Below are 14,241 nucleotides of genomic sequence, written 5' to 3'. Positions count from 1 at the left end.
GGGAGAAACTCCCCAAATGCAATTGTGCCAAGCTTGTAGCGTCATACCCAAGAAGATTTGAGGCTGTAATTGCTGCCAAAGATGCTTTAACAAAGTACTGACTAAAGGGTCTGAAATTATGTAAATGCAATCTGTTTTTATTTGTAATACATTTGCAAACATTTCTAAAATATCTGTTTTTGCTTTGTCATTATGGGGTATTGTGTGTAGATTGATGAGGGAAAAAAATAAGGCTGTAATGAAACAAAATGTGGGAAAAGGTCAAGAGGTCTGAATACTTTCCAAATGCACTGTGTCTTATGGATCAGGCAAGTGGCAGTTTTTAAATCAAACTTTAGTCTGAACAAGCATAACCGGGAAGAGACAAACATCCCTTTGTTTGATATTGCTTGTGGGCATTTTCAAAATGAGATTTTACACAGGCACTAGTTAAGTAGCCTCAATGGAAGAGTAACAGGGGCCACACTGGTAAAAGTAAGTGGAAATTCACACAGTAAGCATTATTTGAATTGCAACTTAGTAATAACATGTGATTTGATAAGTGTTTCAGTGTTTTTCTGGCTTATATGATATTCAAGTAAAACTGGAGCCAGCATAATTATCTTCTAAACAAATCATTTGCAGTGACTTATAGACATATGTACCTTGTTTTGATTTGCAAAAGACCATGTGGAACATTACATGCTCTTCTGTGGCAGCGGACGAAAACCATTACTGCATATTCAGTTGTAGGTAGATCAGATAGGCAGAAATTACGTTTGTCAAACGTTGAATGACTACGAAGATTAGGGCGGCAGGTAGTTTTGGGACAATATCGGGAGTCTGTATATTGGTTAGACTCCCTGAGTTGTGCAGAATTCTGGTGGCTGGCGACGGAAAATAACTCTAACACCAGGGTTGGGGAGTAACGGATTAGACGTAAATTTAAATTTGTTCCACCTGAGCGAGTCTGACCACAAGTCAGACCACTATGACGACACACCAAATGTGTTTGATGGGTCGGGGGAAAAGAGCAGGAATAGGCTTTTGTAGACTACAGTCCAAGCTATGTCTTCCAATGGTACGACTGCTGTCGGCATCCAAAGATTATCCAATTTGAATAAACGCTTGGAGGTAAGGATGACAGCAGTGGTCTAGTCTACGATGATACGGATGTCACTTATTATTCATATCTACATAGTACATTGATGTGAATCACACGGCTGCACTCTCATTTAGCTATTTGTGCCTTACGGATTGTGGTTGTTGTAGATGACAATGTGTATTTGAACCCAAAAAATGGTTGAATTCAAGAAGTTTAAGCTGCCTATCAATCATTGTTTTTAAAACCAGTGGACAGCCAGTGAAAATATGCTCTTGAAACAGCTGCATAGTGAGGATCCCAACCTATGGAATAAAAGTGGGACCTTTATTGCTCAATCTAATTCATGCTGATAAAAAAATAATCCTAAAGCCTAATGGACACATGCTCAAACTTGCACTTTTGATTGCCCTTTTAAGTCTATCTGTAGTTGCTACATCCATTTTTGGATTTATAAATTATACATATTAATGTAAAGATATAATTTAATAATATTATATGTACTGGAAAGCGATGTGTTAGAAGAAGCCTACATAACCAACCCATAAAGTAAAATGTAACATCCATTTAACCAGCTATGTAAACTTTAACATGGATTTATCCTACAATAGATGTCGTTCAATTGGTAACATACATTTTTGTCTTCTAATGCCTCTTAAGGGGAAAGTAATCTAAAAGTAATGGAATGTAATCAGATTATGTTACTGAGTTTGGGTAATCCAAAAGTTACGTTACTGATTACAATTTTGGACAGGTAACTAGTAACTGTAACGGATTACATTTAGAAAGTAACCCACCCAAACTTGCGCTACAACAATATAGCGGGCTTCATCAAGAAAATGTTTCCTGTCAACAAAGGCATATGAATAACCTCAAGAAGCTGTATTTGTAAAGTGAAATATGTCCCCCGGTATTAAAAAAAAAGCGTCTGAATCCAACTTTTGTCTGAACAGCACCATATTCCTTGAGTTAGACACCAAGCTGCCATTAGACCACGCACTTCACGCGTATATGGTGTGGTTCGGACAAAAATTGGATTGAGAAGTTTATTTGACAGCAAGAGTCATTTCACTTTATGGCTGGTAAGTAGAGTTCATTGAGATTATACAAATGCCTTCGTTGACAGGATTTTTGTTGTTGACGTAGTCGGCTATATTGTGGTAGGGTTATTCTCGGTCACGGCCCACCAGAACGATTCACAACTCAGGGAGTCCAACCAATACACAGACTCCCGATGTGTCCTAAAGCTATGCCGCAGGTAGCCTAGCGGTTGAGAGCGTTAGGGTCACTGGTTCAAATCCACGAGCCAACTAGGTGAAAAATCTGACGATGTGCCCTTGAGCCAAAGTGCTTAAATCAAATTGCTCCTGTAAGTCGCTCTGGCTAAGATTGTCTGCTAAATGACTTAAATGTAATAAAAGACAAATTAACTTCTCCAACAGTGCTGAAGTTACATATACATACAAAAGCATCTTTATTCAAAATACAGACGCAGTTTTGACAGACAATTCCAGGCACCTTTACAGCACTCTCTTTATCCCTACACACTGTTTCCAGTAAAGCCCTCTTGGACCTGGTACCCTTGGCATGACCACGGCGCTCCAAATGAGAGCCACGATCTGTCCCCCCTTCCTCTCTGTCCTCATTCCCCCTTGCTATCGCTCGTCCCCTGGGTCCCCAGAACACTCTCCAGCCTGCGTTGCCGGATGGGAGGCAGCTGGTCGTAAGTGTTAAAGCCCAGCTCAGCGTCTTTCTGGGGCAGCCTAAACAGCAGCAGGTGGCTCCTCAACACCTAGATAGGATAGGACAGATGTTAGGGGAGAGGAGGAATGACAGGAGGATAAGAAGGCTGTGGGGAAGGAGTCAGGAGCAGTGGAGAGATGAAAGACCCCGGGGGAAGGCGAGTGAGTGTGTACCTCATCAGTGAGGTAGTGAGTCTTCCTCAGGAGGCTACGACGAGCTGTTTCCACCTGCTGGTCCACACCCTGGGCCTGTGGCGTGCTCTGTACCTGTGACGCTGCGTCCTGAGAGAAGATGAAGGTGTTGAGGTGGGACAGAGCCACCACGTAGAGCACAGGACACCAGCACAGCCTCAGTGTCCCTGTCACCAGCGCCCGGAAGTAGAGGCGCAGCAGAGGGAGAGAGTCCTCCGGGGGTGACGTGAACCTCTCCATAGGGATGGCCAACTAGGAGGAACAGAGAGAGGGGCTCATTTAGCCTCTCTTTATGTCACATGTTTTAGACACATTGTCAAATGGCACAACGTTGCAGCAAGTGACAAGAGCCCCAAGACCACCATCTACTGGCTGTCTACACAATAATGTACCCTGTGCTCTCTACCGCAACATTCAACCCAGTGTGTTAACCAGCCTCCCTCTCACCTGTTCCAGAGTTACCCCTAGGGAGCGCAGCAGGCCCACGTGCTCCCCAAACAGAGTCAGCCTCATGGTGACACTGAAGCGCCTCTGCAGAGGCAGGAGGATGACACAGCCAAACAGGGGGTCCCCGAATGACACCGCCTCAAACTGCCCCACCAGGGCAGAATAGAGGTCATTGAAGGAGGCCAGGCCTGTAGGAGGGGAGTTGAGGTCCAGAGCCTCCAGCTGAGAGGGCCTGGTGAGCAGCCTGAAGAGAGCCCAGGTCAGCCTCTGGACAGGCATCTCCATGAAAAGATCACTGGAGCACAGGAAGATACAAGCCAGACGGGCCAGCTTGGCTACAGGCAGTACCACCCTGAGGGCATCCTCCCTCCAGACCTCCAGCAGCAGCAGCCACTGCAGGCAGTGTGTGACCGACTGCACTGCCCCCGCAGGGAGCGACTCCACCTGCAGGCCCCCTCCGTCCGGTGCACCCGCCCGCTCGTACAGGCTGACGAGTGGCAGGAAGGGCCAATCGGAGGGGAGGAAGGGTCCAGAAAGTTCTGGGAGGAGCTGGGTGTTGAGCCAGGGCGTTCTGCCCAAGTGGAAGTCCCTGGAGGAGAGGACAGAGGGCTCCATGTGGGCCAGGTGGAAGAGGTAGCAGCCCCGGACAGAGGGCAGCTGGACACAGGCTTCCCTCAGCAGAGGACCCAGGGTCTGGAGGGGAGGGGAGGAGCGCTCCTGGACCCGCAGCTCAGACATCTCTGCAGCCTCAGGCCCTCCAATCTGACCCTCTCTGGAAGACAGGGAGAATGGAATAGTTGAGCTATACAGCACTGAGTTCAAATACAATAGGTCCTTTACAAAAAGACTAATGAGGCAGGTTGGCAGTGGCATCAGAGGAATACCAGCTATGGAGCAGTGATCTAACTTAAAGTGAAAAGGTCAGGATATAGCTCCGGAGGCTACTATTTGGTGCAACCTCGATATAATGCGAGATGGCTTAGCATGATATAGCTTAATATCCTGTTGGAAAAGGATTTATAGTCATAGTCCTCTCACTCAACACTGACAAAATACAAAAGAGATTACCATGTGTTCTAAATAGCCCATCTGCATAGCAGACCTGGGTTCAATAGTAGGTATAATTATTTAGTAGGTATATTTATTTTCTATCATATACTTGAGCTGGGTTCAAACACTGTTTGAACCCAGGTCTATACATAACGCAGAAAAGTCCCACCCTGAGGGGGAAAAAAACAGTGCACTTTATGTGGACTTGAGATCAAAGCCCTTAGTCATGACCTTTTGAAAACCTGCTTCGCATTTATTTCTAAAAACAAATTAGATCCAGACAATGGAAATGTAAAAACAAAACAGAATGTCAGAATTTGTTTAAAGAGGAAAAAAATTGTGTGCTTAGCAGAACAGATGCGGTGTAAACATAAACCACTCTATTGCACATGGTGCACAATGCCCACGAGCATCCCACCCCTGCCATAAACTACATACATTTGCAATGAATCAACAAGCCCCCCCCACCCACCCCCCAACATTTCAAATTTGGGCATACGTTTAATGCACTGCAAACCACCCTGGCTGAAGTACATCTCCTCTTTCAACAACAATGTATCTTCTGGCCCTGCACCTCAAATATTTCACTACAATGGAATTCCAGAGTTTAAGTTCTGTTTTATGAAACTTAACTGGAGGAGAACTCCTTTTGGGTTGGCAATGCTGCTGTGAGGAGAGGCCACCATGTATGTACATTTGCCCCGGGGAACCTTCCTAATTCCATAGACAACGCTCGTGAGAGCATTCGCTTTCAACAGAACTTGGCAAAAAAGAAAATGAGAGAACCTCATTACCTTGTCACATATCATGTCCGTATGAAATGTGATAATTGTTTGAAAAAAGGAATTATTAAAAAAAAAAAAAGCTTCATTGCCTCTGGGAAGACTTCTACCTCTAGTCTAACGGCTTCGAAACCTATGGCCTATTGAGTAATGGAGAGAGTATCACTAAAAGACTCACGGTATGAAGTCTTGGTTGAAGACCATGGTGGCCATGAGTTCATGGGCCAGGTATTCACTGCCAGGTAATAGCCAGGGAAGCATTACCAGAGACACGTGGTGAAACAGGGCAGCATGCTTGGCCACCTCTGGGTCAGTTGGAACCTGGAAGCATTGAGTACAAAAAGGTAACTCATCCAAAATGTCCAAATCACACAAAGATGATCATGGCAAACTATCTGTATCTGAAATATTTAACGGAGGAACTTGTCAAGTGACAACAAGCGGAGACATCAGATGTACATATGCACCTCTTAACAGAATCACTGGTCTGAGATACAAAGTGACTCAATGACAACACAAGATGAGCCTACTGGGCGATGATAAACAGCATGACCCTGAATGACTATATGGGTACCAGTCTGTTTGGCTAACATTCCACTCCTTGTACTCCGGGTCAAATGCCAAAGGTGATGTTTAGCATGGCAGGAGTGGAAAGAAGTGGAATGATAGCTAAACAGACTGGTACTCAGACTATCCTAAGACTGAGTGATGGAAGTTGGGCTCTATACACTACCAGTCTACAGGCCAGCCTCAGCAGCAGGTAGAGCAGGTGGTGTTCATGACGCAGGACCCAATGAGACAGGGTAGGCTTGGCTTGGCCACAGCCACGCAGGTATCCTAGCACAGCCTCAAAGAGAAGGAGGGAGCTGAACTGAACAGAGACAGAGAACATAGGAGAGAGATTAGTCCTAGGCCCACTAGCCCACTGTAAAGTAAGAAGACAAAGACATGAATGTGAATTGTTTCCTACACATCTCAGAATCAACCACTAGATGGTGGCAGATATCCATTCCGATCCACGCAGAACAACACTAAACGCTTGTGGTTTACACCGGAGAGATAAAAGTCACATTCAGAGAGTAACCACAGCTTCATAAGGACGTACTTTGCGGACCAGGCCTCTGTGGATGCTGGTGAGGGTGTCCAGGAGATAGCACAGGGAGGTAATGAGGGGGAAGGGGGAGTTGGGTCCAGGTAGACCCCCAGCAGACGTCCACCCGGCGCAGTGCAGACCAGGCAGACTGGGGATGGTCTCAGGGGCGGGGCAGCAGGACTGAGGGTTACATACTGCCGAACTACACCTGGGAACACAACACAGATAGATCACAACAGAGAGACGACACACTCCCAGAGTATCATCCTACAGCACTAGATCAGGGGCCAGACAGAAAAAGCATTAACCACACAGAAAAAGCAACATCCCCTCCATTAAGCTCTGCAGTAAGGGAGTAAATCACCACAGATGTAGCCCTATGCTTCTAAGTAGATGGGACTCACTTGAGGTTGTTAATCAGGCTGTGAACAGCCTCGTGGGACAGCAGAGGGAGAAGAACCTCTGAGGTCAGCATCTCCAGCTCCTGCAGACACTCCACTGGATTGAACGAGCTCTGAAAGGGTTGGCGCACCAGATTAGAGACGATGAGTAAAAGCAATGATCTGGCCAATGATTTTTCTCTATTTTTGCAGTAGACTTGGTTGTGTGCTTTGGATCATTGTCTTGCCGCATGATCCAGCTTCGCTTCAGCTCATGGTTGGATGGCCTGACATTCCGTGATACATAGCAGTTTCTTTAATGATGGCAAGTCGTCCAAGTCCTGAGGCAGCAACGTATTCTTGACCGTTGGTATGAGGTTCTTACTGTGGAATGCAGTGTTTGGTTTTTCGGCAGACAAAGTCGTCCAAAAAGTAGACTTAAGTTTGCCAAAAAGCACCTGGAAGCACCTTTCTGTTCTGTATCAGAGACTTTTAAAAGGGGAATGTCAGGCCACCCATCCGTGTGCTGAAGCACAGCTGGGTCATGCAGCAAGACAATAATCTAAAACAAACAGGCATGTCTATATCAGAATGGCCGAAAAGCAAGACATTTCACGTTTTTGAATGGCCTAGTCAAAGTCCAGACCTAAATCCGATTGAGATGTGGCAGAACCTGAAACGAGCAGTTCATGCTTGAAAGCCCACAAATGTTTCCAAGTTAAAGCAGTTCTGCGTGGAAGAGATGGGACAAAATTCCTCCACAGCGATGTGAGAGACTGATTGACAACTACAGGAAGCGTTTGGTTGCAGTAATTGCAGCTCAATGTGGGACAACCGGTTATTGAGTGTAAAGGGGGCAATTACTTTCTCACAAGGGGAATTGGGTATTGCATAACTTTGTTTATTAAATAAATGAAATAAGTATCAAATGTGTTATTTGTTCACTCAGGTTCCCTTTAATATTAGGTTTTGGTTGAAGATCTGAAAACAGAACATCAGAAAGGGGGCAAATATTTTAAATCACAGCACTGTAGTGTAGTGGAAGCCTATTTCCAATCTGTACTGATGAAGGACGACGAGGACAGGCAGTTAGGACTATTTAGATACAATTCTGGTCTGATCTTTTAATTCCCTTGTTGAGTACTGCTATAGTTTTTATACAGTCACCTGGATGGAGAGCTGGGAGTAGAAGGCCCCCATGTAGACAAGGTAGGCCGGCACCAGTCTCAGGGTGCTCTCCCTCTGGACTGGCTCCCCCAGGGTTCTCACACAGCCCTTCAGCAGCCCCAGCACTGTGGGCTGCAGACCTGTCACATGACCCCACGTCACCGGCGGTGGGGGAGGACACTCGTCCCCCTGGGAACTGTAGTGAAAGTAGAGGTTTGCCACTGTTGAATCCAATGGCTATCAATACAAAGCAGCACATCATGGAGTCGCATGAAACGCGTCAAAGCTGCAGGAGTGAACACAGCTAGAAGTGGTAGAGATCCAGAGTGTGTGTTACCTGACCAGGCCAGCCTGCAGCTCTTGATGGCAGCCGGCGGTATGTGTGACCTGTGTGAGCAGAGTGAGGAGGGCCTGGAGCCTGTGGAGCTCCAGAGGCAACAGGGGCTCTGAGGGGCGCCGGGGCCGGTGGGCAGACTGCAATACTCTCACCAGGATGGGGTACAGGTCCCTGGTAATGGTAGAGGGAAGAAGATGTGCTGCTGTACTTTTCACCCTGAGGGACAGACTTGTTTTTGACGCAGCTTTTCCTGCCATGTATAATCTAACACCAAGCAATTAAACCCATCTGATCTGGGTTGTCTGTGGTATTGAGCAATACCTTTGAACATGAAATTAGGAGGAATACTGTGTTTTTAACACAGCGTGTCCAGATGGCTTATTACGGCCCCACCATCCCCCAGGAGCCTAGAGATAGACACTGAGTGTGCAAAACATTAGGGACCGTTGCTCTTTCCATGACATAAACTGACCAGGTGAAAGCTATGATCCTTTATCAATGTCACTTGTTAAATCCACTTCCATTAGTGTAGATGAAGGGGAGGAGACAGGTCAAAGAAAGATGTTTAAGCCTTGAGACATGGATTGTGTATGTGTGCCATTCAGAGGGTGAATGGGCAAGACAAAATATTTCAGTACCTTTGAACAGGGTATGGTAGTAGTTGCCAGGCGCACCGGTTTGTGTGTATCAAGAACTGCAACGTCGCTGTTTTTTTTAACGTTCCAACAGTTTCCTGTGTGTATCAAAAATGGTCCACCACTTAAAAGGACAACCAGCCCAACTTGACACAACTGTGGGAATCATTGGAGTCAACATGGGCCAGAATCCCTGTAGAACGCTTTCAACACCCTGAGTTCATGCCCTGATGAATTGAGGCTGTTCTGAGGGGGTGCAACTAAATATTAGGAAGGTGTTCCTAATGTCTTGTACACTCCGTGTAGGTGATGTTTGGGGGTTTGAAGACCAGTGACTCACGTGTACAGGTTACAGGCCTGTCCGTAGCTGGCTGCAACGGCCCACAGCCGGTAGGCCTCAGTGCTGACCCTCAAGGCCTCTTCTGGCTCCAGCAGCAGCTCGCTGGGCTCTGGGGCAAGCAGACGAGACAGACGCTCCCGCGCACCTAGAGAGTTCAGCTGGGGAACACAGTCAGGGTGACTTCATTCTACTAGTCTATTAGACAAGATCATATATCACATCAAGATCATAAAACACTTATGCATCACTCCATCATATTGAAGTTACCCAACAGAAGAAGGCTAAGTGTAGCATTACTACATGAGGTAAGCTGGCAGTTGGGTTTGAAAACTCTCTCCAAACTTACCAGCCTGGCACAGGCGTGCCTGCCAGTGGTGGCCAGGACGCGTAGCAGCTTCATGGCATTGGCCACGGGCAGTCCATATGCAGACTGGGGCGTGGGTGAGGCAGGCACTGTCCAGGAGCAGGGCAGGAACTCTGACATAACAGTCCCCATCAGACGAGGGCAGTCCAAGACCTGCAGTGGCAGTCCAGATAGTAGTCATACTACAAATGTTAACTCATGTCAAGAGGCTTAGAGCTAATAAAACCAGAGAGTGGCAGAGATATGCCAGAGGGCATTGTGGGCAGTGTCGTTGATGTTACCTGAGTGGCTGCAGAGGAGGAGTGTCTGGCGATTCGGATCAGGACTCCCAGCACGTCCTGGACCACCCTGGGTGACGGGCGGATCACCTCGAGGATGTAGCGGAGCCTAGGAAGCAGCTTCATCCTCAGTAAACCCTGAGACAGAGAACCAACACAGCCGACATCTTTACACAATGCATTTATCCCTAGCACTACTCCACAGGGTGTAAAGACATTGAGGTGCAGAATCACAGAGCGAGCGATAGTGGAGAGATAACGGAGTGTTGGGATGATTAATCAGTCTGCTCTCTAGTCACCTTAATGACATCATTCCTGGCCACGTCATGATCAGTCTTCTTCTCTTCCTTCTCTTGCGCAGTCTCTCTCATGACCTCAGGCAGCCCCTCGTCTTCCTCATCCTCCTCTTCCTGAGCAGTGGGCAGTAGAGGAAAAGAGGCCAGCCCACGGAACCATGAGAGAGTGCTGTCCAGACAATCCTGAAACAAGACAGGGACAAAGATCCATTTTTTCTCTCTCACCGTGGTACACTCTAGTGGTGATGATACAAAGTGCACTGTAAGCAAGGTCTCTTACCTCGTCGTCTGAGGACACCAGGAGGGCTCGGAGTGCGTGTACGGCGGCGGACACCACTCCCTCCACATTATCGTCCAGTGAGAAGCGCAGCAGGAAGAGAAGGCCAGCATCCAGCAGAGTGGACACCACACTGCCCCTGAGAGCGGCTGCAAACTCGCCAGCCCGCGCCTACAGGAACACCGATCTCCAATGTTAATTAAAGGAGATTCAACTGTCTTTTGATGTGATCGAACTGATTGACAGGCAGTACCTTGGTGAGGACGTGGGCCAGAGTGTTGAGTGCCAGGCGCCGCTGCTGGATCACCTGACTACGAGAGAGAAGGAAGAGCTCCTGCAGGGAGTAACCAGCCAGCTGAGGGAGACAGAGAGAAGACATCAACAGGCGTATTCTCTGGAAAAACTTCCAGGAGATGTGTGTGTTAGTGCACTATGCTGACCTCAGGCTCCTCTCCGTGGTGGTGAAGACCAAGGTGGGTGGGCAGGTCCTCTGTAGGCGGGATCAGGGTTCCGGCAAAGTCAAAGCGAGCCAGCATGGCCTGTCAGCGCAGAGGCACAGTGATAGTCACTAGGTGAGACAAACACACAAGCTCCTCGCATCTCTTGACAAAGTGTTCCGTGTAAACAGTAGTTAGTACCTGCTTGGTTCCTTTCCGTCTGGGGGCAGGCAGGTCCCTGATCCATTCCAGTTTCTCTGGCTCCAGCTTGTCCATGTGCACCCACTCCTTCTGAGGCTTGACTGGCAGGTCCTCCTCTGGAGAGATACACGGTGGTAATGCATCATTAGTACGATATTTAGCACAATTTGTAAAGCACTTCATGGGCTAAATATCCAAAATGATCAAGATCTGAATCAAAACCATGTTTTGGGGTAACTCGAATGCATCTAGAGTTACTCTAGCACCTCAGTCATACATTTCTCTCCTATCAGTGTAATGGATAATAAAAGCTTGTAATGCTGGCATTGCTGTCTGAAAACAATCCAAAATACAGTAGGCACGCACTGTGGTCCAGAAATGGACAATAATTCTTCCTCCATGTTCATACAGTATGTCTTGGGCTTTCCCCCACGATCTCCATTACACAAAGTGAATCTGAATTTGGCCAGCTTCCTTCTAATCAGGCAGATTTAAATCAGTGTTCAGCCCCGGTATTCTAGTCACGGAGCTCTAAGACGTCTTTTTTCTGCAATACGAAATGACTTGTGCAATTAGCTGAGAGGGGAAACAGTTGGCAGACATCCAGGTGTGCTAGGACTGACAGTGCAGAGGCAGGCTCTCTAGCTAATTCATAATGGAGTTACAGCACATTGGTATAATGTCTTCTACCTTTCATTGGCGGTTGGGGGGTTGGTTCATCCTCATCTTCCTCTCTCTCCATCTCTACCTCCAGAGGTTTCTGCTCTGGCTTCTTGGCGCCTATCATGACGGTTTCTTGTAGACGCAATTCCCCAATTCTCTCATCCCGGGAGGTGGACGGCTGTGGGGCAGAGGCTAGGGCTCCCTGTGCCTTACGAGACCTCACAAAGTCAACACATCTGGGATCTGAGAGGTACACAATATGATTGAAGGTTTAAAAGGCTCACGTCATAGCCTTACCAAACACAGCACACAATCCTCAAATAGCAACATGTGCCTACCTAGCTGACCCAGCAGCCTTTTCTGCTCCTCCAGGATTTCACCATTAGACATGGCCTGTAGTTTGGCCTGGTTCTCCTGATGGATCTTCAGCATTTCTACTGTACTGTCTGACCCACCAAGTCCCTGGCCGGATACCAGCTTGGGGCCCGCCATTGCACTGAATCCTGGAAGAAAAAGAGAGACATGAGCAAGTTTTCCCAACTGAACAGTTTAGTATTGGCTGGCAAGTGGGACAGTACAAAACCAAACAGGCCATCCCATTCAGTGTGAGCCAAGTTGGGCCTTCAGAGTAGACATCAAAGTACAAATTATTGTCTGCCAGGAATACATTCTTTTCAACTTTATGAAATGAATTACTGGAAGTCTGGTACTTACTGTCAAGTCTAGAGGGAGGTTGATCCATCTCCATGGTGGACTCTGGAGAGAGGTTCAGCACCTTGGGTCCAGATGTTTGACCCCTGGATTCTGGTGCAAAGTATAAAGAGGTATTTCCCTCTTTTATTCTCTGTGCTGCAATCTGTCGGGCAAAAATGCTCCTCTTTTCACCAGCAGCTGGAACCTAGTGTAACATAACATAGTTTAGAGGAATAGTTTGTGTGTGTATCCATAACTTGTGAAGCACCATTCTGGATTAATTGTACCACATATAGTATGAGGTCAATTCTGTAGTAACTGATTGATCCTCATAACAAAACTGAGCAATTGAGCTCCTACCATGCTCTCCATCTCAGGCCGGTGTAATACTTTAGGAAAAGCAAGGCCTGTGAATGCTGGTAAGGACACTGGTGTAGTGCTAGTGTCCCTTTCCTACGGGAAGAGAGGCAAAAGTGTAGGAGTTGAGGTTGAGACACAAACAGAACTGTGTGTGGCTCTGCTGAGCAGGAGATAGATGGCGAGAGTATCACTCACAATGATCTTAGATAGAACAGCACTGATGTGCGTGTCATGTCTGTCCAACCTCTCCTCTGGGTCCTCATCCTCGAAGCGAACACGATCGACTTTGAGGCGAGACTTTTTGGGAGGTGCAGGAGTCAGAGTGGGGAGCTCATCTGGAAGATCTAAAGAAAGAGATGCACAGCCTCATATTATTAACAATCAGAAAACCTAAAGTTGTGTTTGGGCTCCCCGCTACACACAATCAACTATCTTACAAAAAGGTGTATGACAGACGTACTATGGCTGCGTTTACAGAGACAGCCCAATTCTGATATATATATATTTTACCATTCAGACCAACTCTGAAAAAGATCTGATGTAAAAATATGTTATGTGATTGGTCAAAAGACCAATTAGTGGAAAGAAAAGTTCAGCAATGGGCTGACTGTTTACACAGCCTATGAACCTTGGATTGTGACCACATCTCTCTGGTCTCCTTGAGCCCCATTGGTGTCTCCAGATCTCTTGTCCGGCCGCCGGACCACATTGACAGTGGATGGGGTCCCCGAGGCAAGAAACCTCTCCTGCTCTTCTAGGAGGTCAGCCTCCGAGTCAGTGGGCTTGGGACGCCGTATCATCCCCTTACAGATAAAGGAACATCTTAGACAAAAGGATTTGACTAGCTGTAAACATAGTGGGGTATCACACAATACGGTGTATGGCTATGTATTACTTTGTTTAGGTAGAGGGCTGTGATATTATACTATTACCACATCAGAAAATAACATTTTAACTAAGCTTTCAACCAATTACATTCTCATCGTCTCTCACCTAATGGTACACCATATCATGTCAACACCTCTCCTGCAATTTGAATGTTAACTAGCTTAGCTAGCTGTTCAAGAACATTGTAATTTACAGGCAATGATCCAGCAGCTAATAAACAGAGATCGTGCCTTGATAACCTAGCTAATAGTGATCATGACATGTTCATGATCGCAAAGTGCTTAGCTAGCTAGCCAAAGTAGCTAGTTGGCGTTAGCTTGCTGGCTAGCTACAGCCGGAGCATTCCTGCTTTAGTATATGGGACGGTTGCAATGCCATACATTTAAAAACTACATGTAATTTCAATGTATTTGTTGAATTCACCTTCAGTAAGAAATCCTCTGGGTTATAATTCACAGAAAACCGTACACAACGTGAGTGCAAAACTCAAAAACATCCACTAACAAGGTGGCGGTTACTTCCTGTGAAAGTGTGACGC

The 14,241-nt window shown here is 46.7% G+C and overlaps 1 protein-coding gene across 1 annotated transcript; it reads right to left on the bottom strand.

Moving 5' to 3' along the window:
* Positions 1–2,526: 2,526 nt before the first annotated feature.
* rpap1 (RNA polymerase II associated protein 1) lies at positions 2,527–14,241 on the bottom strand. Its single transcript, XM_029675140.2, has 24 exons — positions 14,127–14,241; positions 13,444–13,618; positions 13,011–13,159; positions 12,816–12,908; positions 12,477–12,660; positions 12,101–12,265; positions 11,790–12,005; positions 11,100–11,215; positions 10,902–11,000; positions 10,715–10,816; positions 10,465–10,632; positions 10,188–10,367; positions 9,892–10,026; positions 9,593–9,763; positions 9,247–9,404; positions 8,272–8,442; positions 7,935–8,130; positions 6,792–6,901; positions 6,400–6,595; positions 6,028–6,165; positions 5,473–5,615; positions 3,463–4,234; positions 2,998–3,267; positions 2,527–2,873 (listed from the first exon to the last, which is right to left on the bottom strand). The coding sequence occupies exons 2-24, from the start codon at positions 13,613–13,615 to the stop codon at positions 2,724–2,726; spliced, it is 4,254 nt and encodes a 1,417-aa protein (XP_029531000.2). The 5' UTR covers positions 13,616–13,618; positions 14,127–14,241; the 3' UTR covers positions 2,527–2,723.

This window comes from Oncorhynchus nerka, linkage group LG12 (genome assembly GCF_034236695.1).
Source record: "Oncorhynchus nerka isolate Pitt River linkage group LG12, Oner_Uvic_2.0, whole genome shotgun sequence".
Taxonomy (NCBI): domain Eukaryota; kingdom Metazoa; phylum Chordata; class Actinopteri; order Salmoniformes; family Salmonidae; genus Oncorhynchus; species Oncorhynchus nerka.
Note: the sequence above shows the minus strand (reverse complement) of the source record. Positions and strands in the feature narration are given on the sequence as shown.